The 18973-nt window shown below is 38.8% G+C and overlaps 1 protein-coding gene across 1 annotated transcript in view; it reads left to right on the forward strand.

Moving 5' to 3' along the window:
* LOC139944482 (TPR repeat-containing protein DDB_G0287407-like) overlaps nucleotides 1-18973 on the forward strand; it is a 31524-nt gene that overhangs the window by 7001 nt on the left and 5550 nt on the right. The window contains exons 3-22 of the mRNA XM_071941509.1: nucleotides 242-373; nucleotides 620-796; nucleotides 1642-1785; nucleotides 2313-2589; nucleotides 3010-3117; nucleotides 3395-3624; nucleotides 4154-4420; nucleotides 4796-4863; nucleotides 5275-5356; nucleotides 6856-6995; nucleotides 8059-8170; nucleotides 8464-8600; nucleotides 9703-9868; nucleotides 10408-10503; nucleotides 11297-11451; nucleotides 12834-12921; nucleotides 13824-13985; nucleotides 14691-14815; nucleotides 15562-15706; nucleotides 17820-17931. Coding sequence (XP_071797610.1) covers nucleotides 242-373; nucleotides 620-796; nucleotides 1642-1785; nucleotides 2313-2589; nucleotides 3010-3117; nucleotides 3395-3624; nucleotides 4154-4420; nucleotides 4796-4863; nucleotides 5275-5356; nucleotides 6856-6995; nucleotides 8059-8170; nucleotides 8464-8600; nucleotides 9703-9868; nucleotides 10408-10503; nucleotides 11297-11451; nucleotides 12834-12921; nucleotides 13824-13985; nucleotides 14691-14815; nucleotides 15562-15706; nucleotides 17820-17931 — 2923 coding nt within the window. The remainder of the gene's footprint in view (nucleotides 1-241; nucleotides 374-619; nucleotides 797-1641; nucleotides 1786-2312; nucleotides 2590-3009; nucleotides 3118-3394; nucleotides 3625-4153; nucleotides 4421-4795; nucleotides 4864-5274; nucleotides 5357-6855; nucleotides 6996-8058; nucleotides 8171-8463; nucleotides 8601-9702; nucleotides 9869-10407; nucleotides 10504-11296; nucleotides 11452-12833; nucleotides 12922-13823; nucleotides 13986-14690; nucleotides 14816-15561; nucleotides 15707-17819; nucleotides 17932-18973) is intronic.

The raw sequence follows: 18973 nt of genomic DNA on the forward strand, positions 1-18973 counted from the left end.
AACCTGGGAAGTCGTAGCTAGGGGATCACCTTAAAAAAGTATTTTTTTTTTTTTTTTTTAAAATATCAGGTTGTAATCACACAGGAAACTGACTTGAAAAAAAAAAAAAAAAATGTGTTGAACAAAACCAAATTGACTAGAGCGGGATTTGAACCACCATTTTAGATTTTGCATTAACGGCTTGGAGCCAAACTTGTACTTTATACCATCTTGATGCATCACTTTTTTTTCCATACAACAGGCGGGGTACGAGTACGTTCCAGTCGATATGAGATGGGGCATCACATCAGATCACTCAACCCAGGCTCTGACAATAGCTATCTGTCTCCGAGAACTTGACCGCTCCGACATGATTGTTGGATTCTTCGGCCAGGTAAGATCAGGATTGGTAAAGATCGTGGAAGAGACAGATGCACTGACAAGTCTTGTCTTCCTTTTTAAAGGCACGGTACATGTTTGGTAATTGTCAAATCCCAGTGTTCACAACAGCCTCTGAAAAAAAAATAGTTGTAGTCCACACCTTAGAGTGGCCTTCAGGCCTTGTGTGTCTGGCAACTTGCATACAAAAATATATATAGTTTTTTTTTTTTAATCTGTGATCGTGTTTACTTTCTGGCAGAGGTATGGCTGGCACGGAGATAAAGATCAGATGTTACAGAAGACCTTTGACTACGCCAGTCCGAGCTATCCCTTCATTGATGAGTATCGAGATCGTTCGGTCACCGAGCTAGAGTTTCTTCATGGACATCTAAATCATCCTGGAGCTCGAGCTGCAAGCTTCTTCTTTAGAGACAAGGTTCGTCATTCTCGGAGGATTTACTCTTGAAAACATGTTTGTGTTTTGTGTTAGAGGCAGGGCATACTATTGGAAATTATACCAAACAAGTATCCTCATTTTGTTTATTGCATTATATTTTGGCTAAAAAAAGACTAAATTCTCGGAATCTCTGAAGAATATTGTGGAGTTTGACACATGAGACCTCATTAAGAAAGATATAAGATATAATAAAGATCTCATTAAGAAGCTGTAAATCCTTTTATTTTCACCCTGCAATTATTTGATTAGAAGGGGTAGCCGTGAGTCGGACAACCTCGCGATCTCCCCCATCACATCCCAACTTCACTCCGTGCACAATGCAAAATCTACGGCGCGTGAGCCTGCTCAAACCTTAGTAATTTACTTAGTCTAATCATACTCTCAAAAGAAACCTCTTTTGTGGTAGAATACTGGGAACATTAAACATCAAACGTGATTAAAATCAATGTCACATTATTCAACTTTATAAAAAGGGCTCCGTTTTTACTTGTAAGTGTTATTTATTGATAATACAGCCAATTACTATGGTCCATCAGTACGAGTCTTCCCATGTCTTTACTGTGTAGCTGTGTTTTTCTATACCTACTAGCTATAGGTCACGTGTTCACATGTAAACATTGGCGGTGCAATCTTTCGTTTAAATAACGTAGCACATGTCAGGTAAACAAAATGAGTGTTTATAAGAATTGAGTATTACTATATAATAAAGCTATTTAATCTTTTATTTGATTGCACTGCGTTCAACTCTTTAATTTGATCTTGATGAAACACAATATTTTAAAAATGCAGTGTGTGTTTAATGGAACCTTCTTTTTACCATCTAGGCATACGATGATGAGAAACGTGTTGAGTATGAAGCAGCAAATGATGAGAGGAATGCTAGGAAGTATCTGGCGACATCCGATGGTCCAAACGCTGAACAGTTCCTGGATGATCTCAAGTCAAGGGTCAAGGACACAACAGATAAGGTTATAAAATAAGGATGAGAAAATTAACAACAATAATAACAACATAGTAATGTTTGCGGTAACCCCATGTAATGATATACAAATAATGAATGTTTAATAATAAAAAATAATAATAATAAATCTTATAAAGCGCTGGTATCTAGAAAACTATTCACTGCGCTAAAATATGACCAAGGGAAAAACTAATGGTAGGCTTGACTGAAGAGGTAAGTTTTGAGATTGGATTTGAATGAAGTAATGTCAGGTTGTGATCTAAGGGTGAGAGGCAGGTCGTTCACCCGTTTCTTTTGGGTCGGCCGTTTGGATTCCAGAGTGACGCAATGTGTGTTCCGTACAGCTATTTTGAGACATGCAGACGCAGAATGTAGTATGTGCCTTGCAGTAACACTGCTGCATTACCAAAGACACGCGCACGCAGTGATGTTTTTACTCAGCCTGCAATAGTACTTTTAGAATGGAACGATAAATGCATGGTACTTTTTAAAGTATAGTAATTAGTAAACATGTTTTTTTTTTTCCCTGGACAGTGCCTTACAGTACACCCTAACTATACCACACCGAGTGAGGGCGCCAGACTGATGTTTGAAACTGTCCAAGACTTCTTACGAGACTTTCTCAAACCGCAGAGGGCGCTCTCGGGACCCGAGACAGACCGCCTTGAGCACCACGCCTTCCTGATCCAGAAGCTTGGGATGGGTGGCAAGTACGTCGGTGGGGAGGGGTACATGATGGAGGTGGACAGCCATGTCTTGGAGAAAAGACATGAGTACAAGAAGAAACACCTGCTCGTTACAGGAGAACCAGGTAGGGTCGACTCACAGTAGAAAAAGAGAATCTTGAGTCATTTTGTATGAATTTCTGTGCCCGTCATTTAATTTCATTTCACTTATTAATTTAGGTTTTTCTTAGTTTTGGCATCCTACTCTTTTTTGCTTAGCAGAAAAAATTGTAATGCAACAGGCCTGGAAATTCATCTTTGAGAGGGCAAGGCCAATTTCATTTTCAAAAGGGCACTTTCATTGTTAAATATATGGGGAACTTTTGAAGGGGCACCAAGGCCAAGACCATGAGCAACAGAGGTCATGGTCTCAAGAGTCTACATGAAATTCCAGGCCTCAAACAATGTTCTCTGCTTAAACAGATCAATGAAATTGGGCCCTAGTCTTTTAGCTTTATCAAGTTAAGTTCAAATTTTAAGATTTGTTTTCTATCTTTCTTCTTCAGGAAGTGGTAAGACCTGTCTACTCGGTAATTGGATTCTTAAACATCAAGAGCAGTATCCTGATGATGTTATTGCGTATCACATTGTTGGATGTTCTAGCAGTAGTACAAGTGAGTCCTAAAGAAGATTTATCTTGGCTGTATTTTAAGTTTGATTGGATTTCAGCAACTAATGACTGGCACCTTTGAACAAAGACATTGACTAACAGGGAGACTGACATGGGGCTGGAAAGCTTAGGTGGTGGAGTGCCGGAACGTTAAACCGAAGGTCGTTGGTTCAAGTCCTGCTCCATTAAATTTGTCTTTATGTAGTTCAAAGCCAAACTATGCAAAAGAAAGATCAAACAACCAATATTTTAAGGTGTTGTACATTCATTGTGATTCCTAGGTGTGAAAAATGTTCTTCAGAGGTTAAGCAACGATGTAGAGGATGCCCTGTTTAGCGTCAATGGTGTTCCAACTCCAGAGAGAGTCTACAGCACTAACGGGAAGGAAGCTGTACGTGAGCTACGTCAGATACTGACTTCTGTCGTCAACAAGGCGTCCAAGGGAGATCGGCGAGTCATTATCGTCATTGATGCTCTTAATATGCTGGAGAAGGCTGGCAAAACTATGAAGGTAGGTCAGGAAGAAAGATCCTCTCAGTGCAGTGTTAAAGTTCGTAGGGCAAATCGAGAGAGACTTCGCGCCCAAATGTGCATCCCTTAAGCAATACATAAGCTCAACCATCACCAGTAGTCCAGCATTCTCCTGAAGATGAGCAGAGTGTACTGTTCGAAACGTCGAGACCCAACCGGCTCTTTTCAGAGCCAACACCCTCAAAGAAGTTTTTACACATGGTTGTACCCACAAATTTATTATTCATATTTATAGGTACTCTTGAGAGAGACTGTTGGTAATCTGTTTGAAAACCCATCAAGAAATATGCCCCGCAGTTGGTGAAATCACTGAAGTGACCGCAGGGGCAGAAAATGTTGCTGTTTGAAATGATGCAGAGGGTGCTTTTTGAAATGTTGGACCTGTTGGAGATTTATTTCGCCTTTTGGCGGAAAGCTCTTCTTCTTTTTTGCAATTCCGCCTTTTGAAGTCTCTGACTTGGGCAAATTGACGTTTAACCTTTCATTTTTCTACATTTATTACCTGACAGACTTTATACTGGCTGCCAAAGTTCCTCCCAGACGTTGCCCATCTCATTCTCTCCACCGTGTCCTCAGACGACGTCAACATCCGAGAACTCATCCAAGAAAGAGAGTTCAGTCAACTGACGATGATCCCACTCAGTGAAGACATCCAGTCTACGGTCACCAAGAACATGTTGATCGTCAGAGGCAAGGAGTTATCCCAGCAGCAGCATGACCGGGTTGTTGGCTGCTCCCAGACTGAAAATCCACTGTTCCTTATGATTCTATTGCAGGTAACAATGATAATAACTTGGGAGGCTATTCAGCGGTACTTATAGCAGCTGAGTTGCGAAGGACACAGCTGCAACGTGTTCTCGTTGCTGGCATGCAAGGACGACTATGGCAGCCAGCAACATCAACCTTTCTTTCCTGAAATTGTAACCCCAGGATTAGAACTGGGTTGGGTTAGAACTGCCTCATCCACTTGTTGGTCTAGTGGTAAGACATCTGGCATCTAGCTCTTGCAATGCAAAGGTTGTGGGTTAGAATCCCACTTGAGTGATTTGCCTGTGGATTTTTTTACATCGGTGTACGGGTAAACAAATTATAAAAATTGTATATTTGCTGGCTTTTGATTTCAGTGGTTTCTTATTATTTTTTTATTTTAGGAACTATGCAGTTTTGGCAGTTTCTTTGAGCTGGATGACTACATTGATTCACTGATTGCTGTAAACAGGTAGGCTTTCTATTCAATTAAGCACAAGTATTCAATTTGGAAACATTCTGGGCCCAATTTTATAGAGTTGCTTAAGCACAAAAAGTAGCTCAGCACAAACAAATGTAACTTCATTTTGCCATATTACTGTTCTTCTATTATAGCTTCTTTTCTTTAATAATTTTAAGAAGACTTTCTACAATTTCAGATTTTTGTTTGTAGATTGACACTTTATAACACTATTGCTAACGATAAATATGATAAATTCGTCATGATCAGCAAATGCAATTTCTTGGCTCAAACTTAGAATTCTGTTTTAAGCATTTTTTTTTTACAAAAGTGTGCTTGCTGTGACTAACACAAACTTAATTTTTTCATCTCTAGTTATGCAGATTTTTGTCTTTTTTGTTGTTGACTCTTGCATTTATTTAGTGTCACCGAGCTGTTTGTAAAATTTTTGAAAAGGCTTGAAAAGGATTACAACCCGGAAGAGAAAACCAATCTAGTTCATGAGGTTTGCTGGTTTTTATTTCCGATCAAACTTTGTCCTTCAAACTCCTTTGTCCCTCTTTGCTTTCTGACAATCGTCTTCATACTTTGGTCATCTTGTTTTATTTATTTATTTTACTTATTTATTTCTTGTTTATCGTGGGAAATCCATTCAGTGAGAAAAACTCACTGATCTCCCATGGATCCCAGCTAATAACAATCTACAGAAGTGAACTTCTGTCAGTCACAAGAAGTGAATCTTGTCAGTTATTTTTCTTATATTTTCATTCATCTTTCAAGAACACAACTCATTTAGCAATCCGTTCATAAGGGAAAAAAGGAGTGGTGAGTTGGTTATGAACATTTGTTGAATACTATGTGGGGTTATCGGTCGCCCACTATTGCAGGCATTTGATTCCTCACGATTCCCTTGATGCCGGATTTTCTCAAATTTTCCTAGAACCTTCAAATGTTCTTGAAAGGCGTAAAGCAATCACCAAACGAGAAAGAAATAGTCGACATTTTGGACGGTCTAAACCTTTAGCTCTGTACTCCTGGTGATGCCCTGAGTCTGTGAACCACTAGAAGGTTTTGGGTCTAGATTAAGAGGGAACTTAAGACAAGATAAGAGAAGATATCTTTATCAAGCAAACATCTTCATCATTTGATAAAGATTCATCTCTCAAACTCAGTCAATATGTTGCCCCCTACTGGTGATTAATACAAAAACAAACGGCCCTAGTCTTGAATCAAGACGCTCCTGTTGTATGTTCTCTAGAAAGCTGTACTCCAGCTGTTAGTTTCCATGTCACCAAAAGAGGGGGCTATCAACAATGTCTCTGGTGAGAGCGCCCTCTTAGGGCAATGGATCTTTGGAAGACATTGACAATAGGAGGGTCTTGAGCCAAGACTGTAGAGAACCCAGCCCCTCGAGCCATACCCAGGAATTTTCACATTCTTCAAATCTCAAGTGTTTTTCAATCTGGTCTTTCTCTTCAGCCTTTTTCATTTCACAGTGTGTTTAAACTTTTAAAGGCACTGGACACTATTGGTAACTACCCCATGTACTCAAAATAATTATTAGCTTAAAAACTTACTTGGTAACAAGCAATCGAGAGCTGCTGATAGTAAAAAACATTATGAGGAACGGCTACCTCTGAAGTAACGTAGTTTTTGAGAAAGATGTAACTTCTCACTAAAATAAATATTTGAATTTAATTCGAGAGCTCAGCTGAGGTCTCAAAACCAAGCATCGAAATGTAGCATCTGAAAGCACGTGACTTGTGCGACAAGGGTGTTTTTTCTTTCATTATTCTCTCACAACTTTGACGACCAAATGAGTTCAAACTTTCACCGTTTCTTTTTTGTACGCATTTGTTGAGATGCAAGATGTGAAAAGACTTGTCTTTGACAATTACCAAAGGTGTCCAGTACCTTTAAAAAAAATATTAATAATTTTGTCTCCTGAAATGTTGGGAATGAAAGGTGAGAAAATAAATTCTGTTTTGTTCTCAAATTGTTTAGGTAATGTGTTGCCTGCTGGTTGCTAGGCGTGGCCTCTCTGAGGGTGAGATTAAGAAGATCTTAGGGGTGTCGGATCAGATGTGGTCGATGCTATACTTTGCCATGAATGACTTTGTCGTTGAGAGATCTGGCCTTTATGTGTAAGTAAAAAACCATGTATTGACTCCTTGCAATCGTCACATCCAACCAGATCGCTGCATTTTTAATTAAATTACATTCAATTCAATTCATATTTATTTATTTCATCACAATTTACAAGTAAGCGTATTTCACCAGTTTGCAAGACAATTGGGCAGCCAGCTTGTGCGCTTACGATAATTTTCTTCCAGTAAGCACCGGAATGTTGGCTTACCTTTTGTTGTGTTTATGGTTCACAGTACTTTGAAATGAAAACCCAATCAGTAAGCCATTAAGCAGCTGTAGGAAATTAGACTCAGGGCCAATTTTTTTTAAAGCCTGTGAGCATAAAATCTTGCTAAGCACAGACAACTCTTTCCTAACAAAAACTGGTTACCAGCCCTAATTAGATAAAGTTAGCATTATTGCATCTGGTGCCCCATCCATTTGTTTGCTTAGCAAAGCAATTTGATAAGCAGTATTTTCTGCTACACTAAACAGCTTTGTGAAATTAGGCCCTGGTGTCGTTTCAAGATGGTAGATTTTGTGAAATCAAAGATTTCTGCACAAAAAGCAGATTATATACATAATTTAAAGACACTGGACACTATTGGTTATTGTCACAGACTAGTCTTCACAGTTGGTGTATCTCAACACATGCATAAAATAACAAACCTGTGAAAAAATTAGCTCAATCAGTCGTCGAAGTTGTGAAATAATAATGAAAGAAAATATACCCTTGTCACACGAAGTTGTGTGCTTTCAGATGCTTGATTTCGAAACCTAAAACTCTAAATCTGAGGTCTCGAAATCAAATTCATGAAAACTGCATTACTTAAGAGGGAGCCGTTTCTCACAATGGTTTTTATTATCAACCTCTCCCCATTACTATTTAGCAAGAAAGGTTTTATGCCATTTTTATTGGTAATTACCAATAGTGTCCACTGCCTTTAAACAATAATAATGTTTCAACCAATAAAATTTGCTTTCCTTCCTTATAATTCTTAATTTTAAATATATATATATATATATATTTTTTAAATTGAAAACTAAATTTTATTTTAAGTTATTTTCTTAAACTCGCAGGTTAGCGTACACCGAATTAGCAGAAGCAGTCCGGCAGCATTTCTGCATCGACGAAAATACACAGACTAAATTCACCAGACTTATTTGCGACTATTTCCTTCAAATATTTAAGGTAAATATGACAATGCAAATATTTAAAAGTATATAATATATTGACATTAATATTAAAAGTTATTGTTAGAACTATTCCTCTACAAATAATGAAAATCTGAATAATAAGCCAACTTTTGAGTCAATGTAAAAGTTACTGGTGCGTTCCAATACCCTTTGCACCTGTCCTTAGGAATTCTGATTCAAGTATAAGGTATAGGGACCAAGCAAGTCATCTGTACCGGACAAATCTCTTTTTAATCCAACTCACAAACTCTTCATTTATAATGAATTCTTTTTCAAAACCAACTATAGGAGCTTTGCCCAAGGTACAACACCAAGATACCCAGCAGGGTATTAGAAGAGTTGCCATGGTTACTGTGTAAACTCGGGGACAATGCTCAGCTTCAAGATTGCCTGTTGAATCTGGCCATGTTTAGTGCACTATACAGGTAAATGGCATTCTGATTTTGTTCGCTATTCTGATTTTGCTCGCTATTCTGATTTTGTTCGCTATTCTGATTTTGTTCGCTATTCTGATTTTGTTCGCTATTCTGATTTTGTTCGCTATTCTGATTTTGTTCGCTATTCTGATTTTGCTCGCTATTCTGTTTTTGCTTGGCATTCTAATTTTGCTCGCCATTGTTATTTTTCTCCCCAAGTATTGTTTTTATCCCCAATCTGATTTTGCTTGTCATTTTTTACAAGATACAATTTGATGAAAGTACCAACCCCCCAAAATATAGTCTATCACGACACGTACAGGCCTAGAATTACATGCAGGCCTTGGTGCCCCGGCAAAAGATTCCCATTGACATTAAGATTTTCCAATGGAGGTGCCCTTTGCAAAATGAAAATGGCCTTGCCCTTTCAAAGATGAAATTCCAGGCCAATTGTCCTCTCTCAGCCTCTACACTTTGGTCCCATTTTTCTGGCAGTACAGCTTATCTCAATTCTTGTAAAAGTGTCATTTCTCGAGTTCAGGTATTATCGCTAGTCATTTTCAGGTTCTACATAAGGTGTTTCCCTAATTTCCATTGGGTTTCCATATTAAAGACACTGGACACTATCGGTTAATTATCAAAAAGACCAGTCTTCTCACTTGGTGTATCTAAACATGTGCATAAAATAACAAACATGTGAAAATTTGAGCTCAATTGGTGGTCAGAGTTGCGAGACAATAATGATAAAAAAAACACCCTTGTCACGAAGTTGTGTGCTTTCAGATGCTTGATTTCGAGACCTCAAATTCTAATTCTGAGGTCTTTAAATCAAATTCAAGGAAGATTTTTATACTATCAACCTCTCCCCATTATTCATTACCAAGTAAAGTTTTCTGCTACCGGTAATAATTATTTTGAGTATTTACCAATAGTGTCCACTGCCTTTAAGGTTCCCCCAGGTTTTGCAGCGACTGCTAATTAAGTTTGCTATTGAGGCATCCTTGGTTTTATTAATAGAAACTAATAATGAGCCAGAAGTGATTTGCCAGTAAAAAACAAATTAAAATAATAGTGATATTCGTCACGGTTGAATTTCTTGATTTATTTTCAGCGGTCAACACAAGTACGACCTCGTGGATTACTGGAACAGCACCGGGGTGCCAGGGAAAGAGATACAACAATCCTACATGGTATCCCTGGATGACCAAGTGGCCTTACTGTATTACCAGAGTATAGTGGAAACTGGTACCCTGCCCAGGCCCACCCCAGGAAAACAGGTGATTCTTTGAAACTGACAGAACTCTTTAATTAGTTTTCATAGGGCATAAAGTATATGGTTTGTTTGTACACTGAGTACTTTCCCAATGGTTTGTGCACGCTGTCTTGGATGGATTTCACGCTCTCAAAAAACATACAAAGAATTTCTGTCTTTACCATAAATGGGTGCATTCATCAGAAACTTTTACAGGTCTTTTTTATTGTATCTTTGTTGATAATTTTGAAAGATTTCTGTATAATTTTGGGTATAGATCAGCATTTTGTTGTCAAAAACCCAATAATGACCAACCTTGAAGCCAAATAAATTGGGGTGAGCTTGCATATAAAACTAGGAAACATTTTTCAAGTACCATTGCTCCAGAAAATTATTTCCCTCCAAATTACTGTGCGGGAAATTGTCCCCCATGCTCAATTTCTAAATTTACCAGACTGATTTACCTAGTTTCTTATTTTAAGACGGTAATATAAAAATGGTGGGTGGGAGAAACATTATTTTCACCAAAAACTATATAAAAATGATGTTTTTATTTGTCTGCAGTTGATTTCCGTTGTTGGAGATATAAGTAGCTTCCTGGTTGAGGCTGGACACAGGACAGTGTTGGAACCTCTGCTGCTCAGAGCAATTAGGATGCATGTAAGTTTCTATTGTCAAAAACCAGTGTTCTCTATTGGTGTATCTCAACATATGCGTGCAAATTTGAACTCAATTTGTCGTAGAAGTTGTGTGAAAATAATGAAAGAAAAAATACCCTTGTCACACGAAGTTGTGTGCTTTCAGGTGCTTGATTTCGAGACCTCAAATTCTAAATCTGAGGTCTCGAAATCAAGTTCGTGGAAAATTACTTCTTTCTTGAAAACTACGTTACTTCAGAGGGAGCTGTTTCTCACAATGTTTTATACTATCAACCTCTCCCCATTACTCGTAATCAAGAAAGATTTTTATGATAATAATTATTTTGAGTAATTACCAAAAGTGTCCACTGCCTTTAAGGTTGCAGCCAGGGCATTCATTTGAATCGTTTGAACTGGTTGCGCTAAAACAAGTTTCAGACTCGCCAATATTCTCAGTATTGTTTAAATAAATAAACGACTGAAAGACTGTAGTGCCTCCAGATTGCATTTTTACCTTGTTCAAAGCAAGAAGAAAAAAGAAAAAACAAGGAGTTTCAGTTGAAAATTATTGGATGTTTTACATATTTTACAGATGTTTGTGTAAAAAAAAATCAGAAAATTGTGAAAAGCCTAAAATATTGATATAAAGCCTACACTATAGGCTAGCCCCTGTACTCAACTAAATGTTCCTATTTACTTCAATCATGTCAATGTAGAATAACAACAATTGTAATTCTAAATGTGACCTTATTTTGCTGTCTGATGCGCAATACATTTGATTTTGTTGTTATGTTTTTTTTTTTTTTTTACTTTAGCCGGTGCAAGATGAGACCAAGGTCCTGACTTCTGATTTAGACACAACGAGGGATTATTGCTATCGTCAGAACCAGCTTGCATGTTTCTATGCGGACACCGATAGATTTGATCAGGCTCTCGTTATTCACAAGAAACTACTTGAGCTCAAAGGAAAGTAAGTTGCTCATGATGCCCCTAAGGGACTAAGAGAATATGTGAAAAGGTCTTAAATAAGCGAAGAAAAGGGTAGAGACAAGTTCTTAAAGCAATTATACACTTTCGGAACAGAACAAAAATAAAAGTTCACAGATTTACAAATAACTTACAGGGTTTACAGAAGGTAATGGTGAAAGACTTCTCTTGAAATATTATTCCAGGAAATGCTTTACTTTTTGGAAAACATTTTAAAAACAATTGTCAATTGAGAATTACGGATTTATTTTAAACACATGTCATTACACGGCGGAACGTGCGGAAACAAGGGTGGGTTTTCCCGTTATTTTCTCTCGACTCTGATGACCGATTGAGCCTAAATTTTCACAGGTTTGTTATTTTGTAAAGTTGTGATATACGAAGTGTTACCGAAAGCGGCCAATGGCTTTAAACGGCCGTTTTAAACCAGAAGGGCTGTGGCCTTGTGATAAAATACCAAGCCGTAGGGTTACAATGTGATGCGCTGTAATCTGATATATAAAAAAAAACTAGCCAGGGTGAGCTCTTTCCCTACTTCTTCTTCCTTTCAAGTGCTGCTTCGTAAGTGAAGATTGTACTGCACTGCGGCTGGGGGCATGTGTGAAACCATGACCTGCAGCCTCAATCAAGTGCAATATAATAGGGGTGCCTACATGGTGCAAGTAAAAACTGAACATCAAGATTCTTATCTTCATGAAGCCCTGTCTAAGTGATTGGTGTTCTGGGTTCTGTTATGTGCTTTACACAACATTTGAGACCAAGGGCTTTCGGCTTTATGTCTCAAAAGAAGGTCAAATCATTAATGGTTATAAAAGCGTCTTGCTCTATGGACACAAGTGTCAAGACCACTGGACTCATAACTCACCCTCTGCTGATCAGAAACACTAGAGTTTGATTACGTTGTGCTTAAACTGCTTAACCACAACATGCCAAACATGTTTTGTAACTTCCTTCCCTGAACAAAGATACTGACAAAGTAGGGACATTGCAAACATTGGGCTAGAAAGCTCAGTCGGTAGAGCGCATCACCTTAAATCCAGAGGTTGGCGCAAACATTGGGCTAGAAAGCTCAGTCGGTAGAACGCATCACCTTAATCCAGAGGTTGGCGCAAACATTGGGCTAGAAAGCACAGTCGGTAGAGCGCATCACCTTAATCCAGAGGTTGGCGCAAACATTGGGCTAGAAAGCTCAGTCGGTAGAGCGCATCACCTTAATCCAGAGGTTGGCGCAAACATTGGGCTAGAAAGCTCAGTCGGTAGAGCGCGTCACCTTAAATCCAGAGGTTGGTGGTTCAAATCCCGCTTGAGTAAAAGTTTTTTGTTTGGCACAAAACTTGCTTCCATTTTGATCTCTTCCTCCCTCAGGCTTGATCCCAAGGTATGGGCATCAGAGAAAGCAGTAACACTCAACAATATGGGTTTTCTACAAATGAAACTGGGTAATAATCAACAGGTAGGTGTCTAGATGTTGACTTGGTTGGAAGCTGAACCGAAGTGAAGTTCCCACACAAATGCAGCATGGCGACGCTGTTGTTTTACGTAACTGCATTTGATTGGTTGAATATGGGAACTCCACCCATTGCAAAAAGACACCCAGGGAAAACCCTGAAAAATATGTGCAAGGTCATAAAAAGACCAACTGGGCAGGGTTAAGCAAACCCACGCAACATGACAGAACTAGCCAAGGTGGCACCACAACAGTTGTGTGTGTCCAATTAATAATGTATTTGATTTGTAAGTGATAAAATGAAGTAAGTGACTAAGTGTACAAACATTTTCACATCTCTGTATTGTTAAAGAGAGGCTCTAAGTTCAAACCCTCCTCATGATCAGTTGAATCGTTTTTTATGATCTCAGTTATTTTTTTCTGTTTCTCCCTGCCAGTCTTTGGAATAGTCACAACAAACTTTAGTTTCAGTCTTCCTCACAAGGAGAAAGAAAGTCAACTTTTATTAAAAGGTGACTTTAAACCAATCACTCTTTTGGATTTTACCTTCATACCCCTCATTTATTTTTACAAGGAACAATTTTTTGAGTTGCCAGGGGGACTAATACAGAAAAGATATGACTCTCCTGCCGCTTCAAAAGTCGATTTTCAAAAGTCAGAGACATTAAAAAGTTGGAGACATTAAAAGTCAGAGACATAAAAAAGTCGGAACTTAAAACAAAAGCCGGAATTTGCAAAGTCGGAAAGACGGAATTTGTCAAAAGGCGGAATAATCTCATCCCTTCAACCAGTTATTTTCTAGATGGAATATTTTTTACTGGAATAATCACAGCAATCTTTAAATTTTGATCAGTGCATCATTGTTCATGTTGTTCACATCTTAACCAATTATCCATTTCTCATCCCAGTCTCTAGAATATTTCCAGCAAGCCCTAGCATTTCACAAGGAGGTAATCACCGACGATGATGCCCATGAGGTAATAGCAAGCGCTACAAACAATATTGGCTCAGTCCTGGCTGTCATGGGACGCTACGACGAAGCTGCACCTGTACTGGAGAGATCACTAGAGGTAGGAGTATAGGATTCAGTCTCGTACAGTGGCGTGTCCCGGCCCAAGCTCTGCTGTTTTCAACAGGGTGGGTTCTTGAGCTCTTGATCATAATTGCTTCGTAAAAAGTTGGAAAGGCTGCTCTACTAGCCGGGCTCAGAGTGGAGGATACCCATGCTACGTCCTTAGAAACTGTGAAGGGGGAACCCTCTTTCAGTCCCGCAGTAGGTGGCTCCTAGTGGATGATACTCATGCTACATCCTTACGAACTGTGAAAGGGGGAACCCTATTTCAGTCCCCGCAGTAGGCGGCAACATGTTCCTGGTTACAGGAAAGTAAAGCCCTCACCTTGAGGTGGCCGCATAGGGCCTTGTGATGTATGGCGATATAATAATGACCAATTTATATTCCCTTGAGAGGACATGGTGCCAGTTAATTGACTTTCCCCAAAATTCGCCCCCAAAAAAGAAAATACCCTTCCTTTTAACATCCCTCAAAATGCCCTTGCTATAAGCCCCTAGTTCACTGAAGTAGACAGGCGTTGATATCTTCAAAAGCGACTGTATGGTAATCTATATATCTCAAAATTAATCTTAGTGCTTTATGAAATCGCGCACTTGGCTGGATTTAAAAAAAACAGCATACAACTGTGTGAATCGATAATAACTGAAATGGCTGTCCAGAACTTTAAACTGATACTAAAAACCAAAACTCAATCCTGCACAGATCTATGAGGAGATTTACTTTGATAGTCTCCCTCCAGACGTTGGAGGAACTTTACTCAACTTGGCCAAGTGTCATGTACGGAATCCTGAGAAGACAACGGATGAAGTGGAGGCTACATATCAGAGGTCGGTTTTGTCATCCCTTTTACTCAAACTCTTTGAAGACATCAGGGCCCAATTTAATCAAGCTGCACTGTTGGCAACAGTATACACTTTTGGAATATTCACTGGTGACCTGTTTTTGCTAAGTAGGATTTTTCTGTGCTTGGCAACGTTTTGTGCTTACAGGCTTTGTGAAATTGGGCCCAGTTGCTAACACACTTTTCAGGGTAACATTGTAATCAAAAAGACTCATTATGAAACATCCTCGGGCTACCACCCGGCTGGTCATTAGAGCATTTTGCATCCACAAAATGTATCAGTTGCTACTCCGCAAAACTGCTGACCGCTCCCTATGGAACTCACTCCCCATCAAACTGAGACAGGAAACTTCATTCAACACTTTCAAGAACAAACTCAAAAGCCATCTCTTCTAATCAGCTGTTTCTCCTTCTATTTATTTTGTTTAATTAGTTCCTAGTTATTAGCTTTGTAAGGGTTCCTGCACCAGGAGTGTCACCTGTGGCCAACATGGTGCATTATAAATTTTCTATACTAATAAATTCTATTATAAATTTTCTATATTATTATTAGTAGTATTCAGTGTGCACAAAATCTGTTCAGTCAAAATATTTTGCTATGCAAAAGTGCCGGATGAAATCGTTCCCCCGAGGCCCCTCTGGCTAGCACCACACAGTATTCCAAAAGACACGACACCCCTCCTAGTTCACCAATATGGTAAAAACACTGCTTTGCTTTCCTCTTTACTGCAGGGCGTTAGACATCCGTGTCAACGCTTATGGTCACAACCATCCAGAGGCTGCCCAAGTGCTGATGACATACGGAGCTTACATGATGAGACGAGACAAGACAGACGAAGGACTCAAGATGTACCTTGAAGCACTTGATATCTTTGAGGTAAGATTTATTTGTTGTTTTGGGGGTTAATGGCATGCCTTTGACCATAATAATAATAATTTAGTTGCTATGACACTGCTCTAGAAGTGCACATGTCGTGGGTCCGAATCCCACCCAAGTAATATGCCTGTGATTTTTTTCACAGAACTCGTGAAAGTACTGAGTATACAGTGCTAACATTCATCGGTGTATGGGTAAAAAACAAAATGAGTGTAAAGGGAAAAGTGAAATCATACATGTAGCCCTGTGTAAACTGACCCGGAGATGAAAACATTATGACCACACACAAAAAAAAACGTTTTGATGGAAGAAAACATATGTGCATCATATAAAAGTCCCCTGATAAAACATCAAATTTTATGTGTTATCATATCTCTGGAACCCTATACAAACTAAAATAATAGAAACGGTAATTTTATTGGTCTTTAATAACTACTCCTACATCCGCTCACTTATTTCACTTTATTATTGTTATTTTGAGGGTTTGTACGTCCAGTTTGGTTAATTTTGTATGGAGAAATTTGTAAAAATGTAGTACCCGATTCAGCCGCACATGAGGGCTCTTTTGTTTACAAAACCTGACGGCCGATTGCTTAATACAAAACGGATTTGGCAAATGTACATCCTGAGTCCTGACCAAACTGCTTTAAGTTCTAACAATTTTGTTGCTTCAGAACTTTGACCAATGGAATGTTCGTTTACAGCTTCAAAACAGCCGTTGATGGTTTCACAAAGTTCGTAGCATACTATTCTTAAACGGTAATTTCATGTACTCTTTTGAAGGTTTAACTGGCAAAACCTATATGAAAAGAATCAGTTATGTATTCACTTTCTTCTTGAAAATGTTGCAACTTTTGCATGTATACGTTCTGTGACTTAATTATAATAAACACATCCTGTAACAGACGCATGTATTTTTGTTTCTCATAAAGCCTTAATATTTTTTATTTAACACGCCAAATTAAACCCCCTGTACAAAATGGTGTATACACAATGCCATTTACCCCTCTGCGAAACATCAATGAGTCACTCTGGAATGTTAATGGGAGTCCGAGGTCACCACCCACTTCAAACCTAAAGAGGTGGCTGTGTGAGCAGCCTACGGCTTCCCCCCTTAGACCAACAGGTGGCCCATATCAAAACCAGACAACCACACATGTAAGGAGATATCGCTCGTGACTCCAGCCAATCATACGGCTTCCCCCTTCGACCAACAGGTGGCCCATATCAAAACCAGACAACCACACATGTAAGGAAATATCGCTCATGCCTCCAGCCAATCAGACAACTCGTCGAGTCAGGGAGTTCGAGTCAGGGTTTTGTTGACTTGCAACCTGACATCTGAAACCACACAACGGTGTTGAATTCCACAACGGTGCCATGCCACTGGACCTTCTAGTTTCAATCCAAGATGGCGCGGGTTACGGCTTTAATAGTATAGATAGCGCACATTCCATGATAATTTTGTTCAAATGCGCCGAACAATAAAATATTAATAAAAAATGCAAGAAAATACACTACAAAAATATACCCTTATGCGCTATTACAATCATTAATTTGACATGACTTGTCGTGGAAGCAGATTGTGCATTGGATTCAAACTCTGATGGTTGATTCATCAGAGTGTGGGTTCGATGCCTGGTCACGACACACGGTTCTTGAAGCAAGGCCATTAACCATAATTGCTTCTCTTACCTCAGATGTATAAATGGGAGCATGAGAGGGCCGAGACAGTTTTGTGTTGGAATAACCCCTTAGCAAAAATTTGACTTTAAATTTTTTTTTGTATAACTAAAACAAAATACCGCAATGTTGTTTTACTTGATAAAAGAGTTTACTATGTAATATATTTTTTACAATTATATTACATACATGTAGTATACTTTTTTTATACAAGAATGTAAAACTATATGCAGTATTTTGTTTTAGTTATACAAACAAAAATTGAAAACTGGAATTTTTGCTAAGAGGGTTGATCCAACACAATACTTTTAATACAATAATTTGGTTTTGCTTTATTTGCCTAGTCATTATTTGAAGGAATTCTAAAGGCTAACCCTTGGGGAGAAGCAGATTGGTAATTGATCTGAATTTTGTTTTTCTCATCTTGAAGGTTTCGTACGGTTCTGATGGTTTAGATACAACAATGGTGAAGGAGAATGTAGCCATGGCGTACGTCGTCAAGGGGCAACATGAAGAAGCCATACCTTACTTCAATCAGGCTGGTAAGGATACCATGATGAAGACAGGAGAGTTGTATGAACAGTGACTCGGGCTCCAACTCAAGTCACATTTCTGATGACTTTGCCTCATACTTGAGTCCAGCTCTCAGCGACTTTGACTCGGAATCAACCAACTGGACGCGTACTTGCGACTCAAACCAATGTTTATAACTCAGACTTGACAACCAAAATTGTAAATTTTGTAACATTTAGTTTCATATGAAGGATTATGTTTAGTTTTGTGACTCATGACTTGAACTTGATTTCTATGACTCGTTACACAGTCTCAGACTTGTGCAAATTGACTTAAGACTCTGACTGAAATACAAGTGAGGACTCAAAGGAACACATTGCCTTGGATCGGTCGAGTTGGTCTTTGAAAAGCGTTTGTAACCGTTTGTTATAAAATACATGGGTAGAAAGATGTTGTAAAGTAGAATACATTGATCCACACAAACATGCCTCAAAATTGCATGGTTCTCCTTTTACATCGTCGACTAACACGGTTGGCCTATAATGGGAGTCAAATTTTTGGCTCTGATAAATGGCGGACCGTGTTAGTTCGCAAAGTAAAAGGAAAACCACACAATTTCAAGGCAAATTCGTGTGTGTGGATCATTGTATACTACTTTTGAAACATCTTCTAACCATATGCGTTTCATAACAAATGGTTACAAATGCTTTTTATAGAACAACTCGTTCGATCCAAGGCAACGTGTTCCTTTAAACTTGAATACAACTCTGTATGAAGGGTGTTCTGAGTTCTTTTGCAAAAGTGGATGGGGTGGATGAGTTACAGTCTTCCCTCCTTCGTTTAGTGGTACCCTCTTTCCTCCTCCTTAATGGGACTAAATCAGGTCCGAATCCCGGCCGAGACACTTGAGTGTCCTAAAGCAAGACACTTAACTATAATTGCTTCTCTTTACTCAGGGGTAAAAAGGGTACCTGTGAGGGCAGAGATGGTTCTTGTGATTGATTTAGCTTAGTGCGCTACATACTTGACGGCACAGGCTGTATACTCCTCAGGGAGCTGAGATGGTTAGAG

This window comes from Asterias amurensis, chromosome 11 (genome assembly GCF_032118995.1).
Source record: "Asterias amurensis chromosome 11, ASM3211899v1".
Taxonomy (NCBI): Eukaryota; Metazoa; Echinodermata; class Asteroidea; order Forcipulatida; family Asteriidae; genus Asterias; species Asterias amurensis.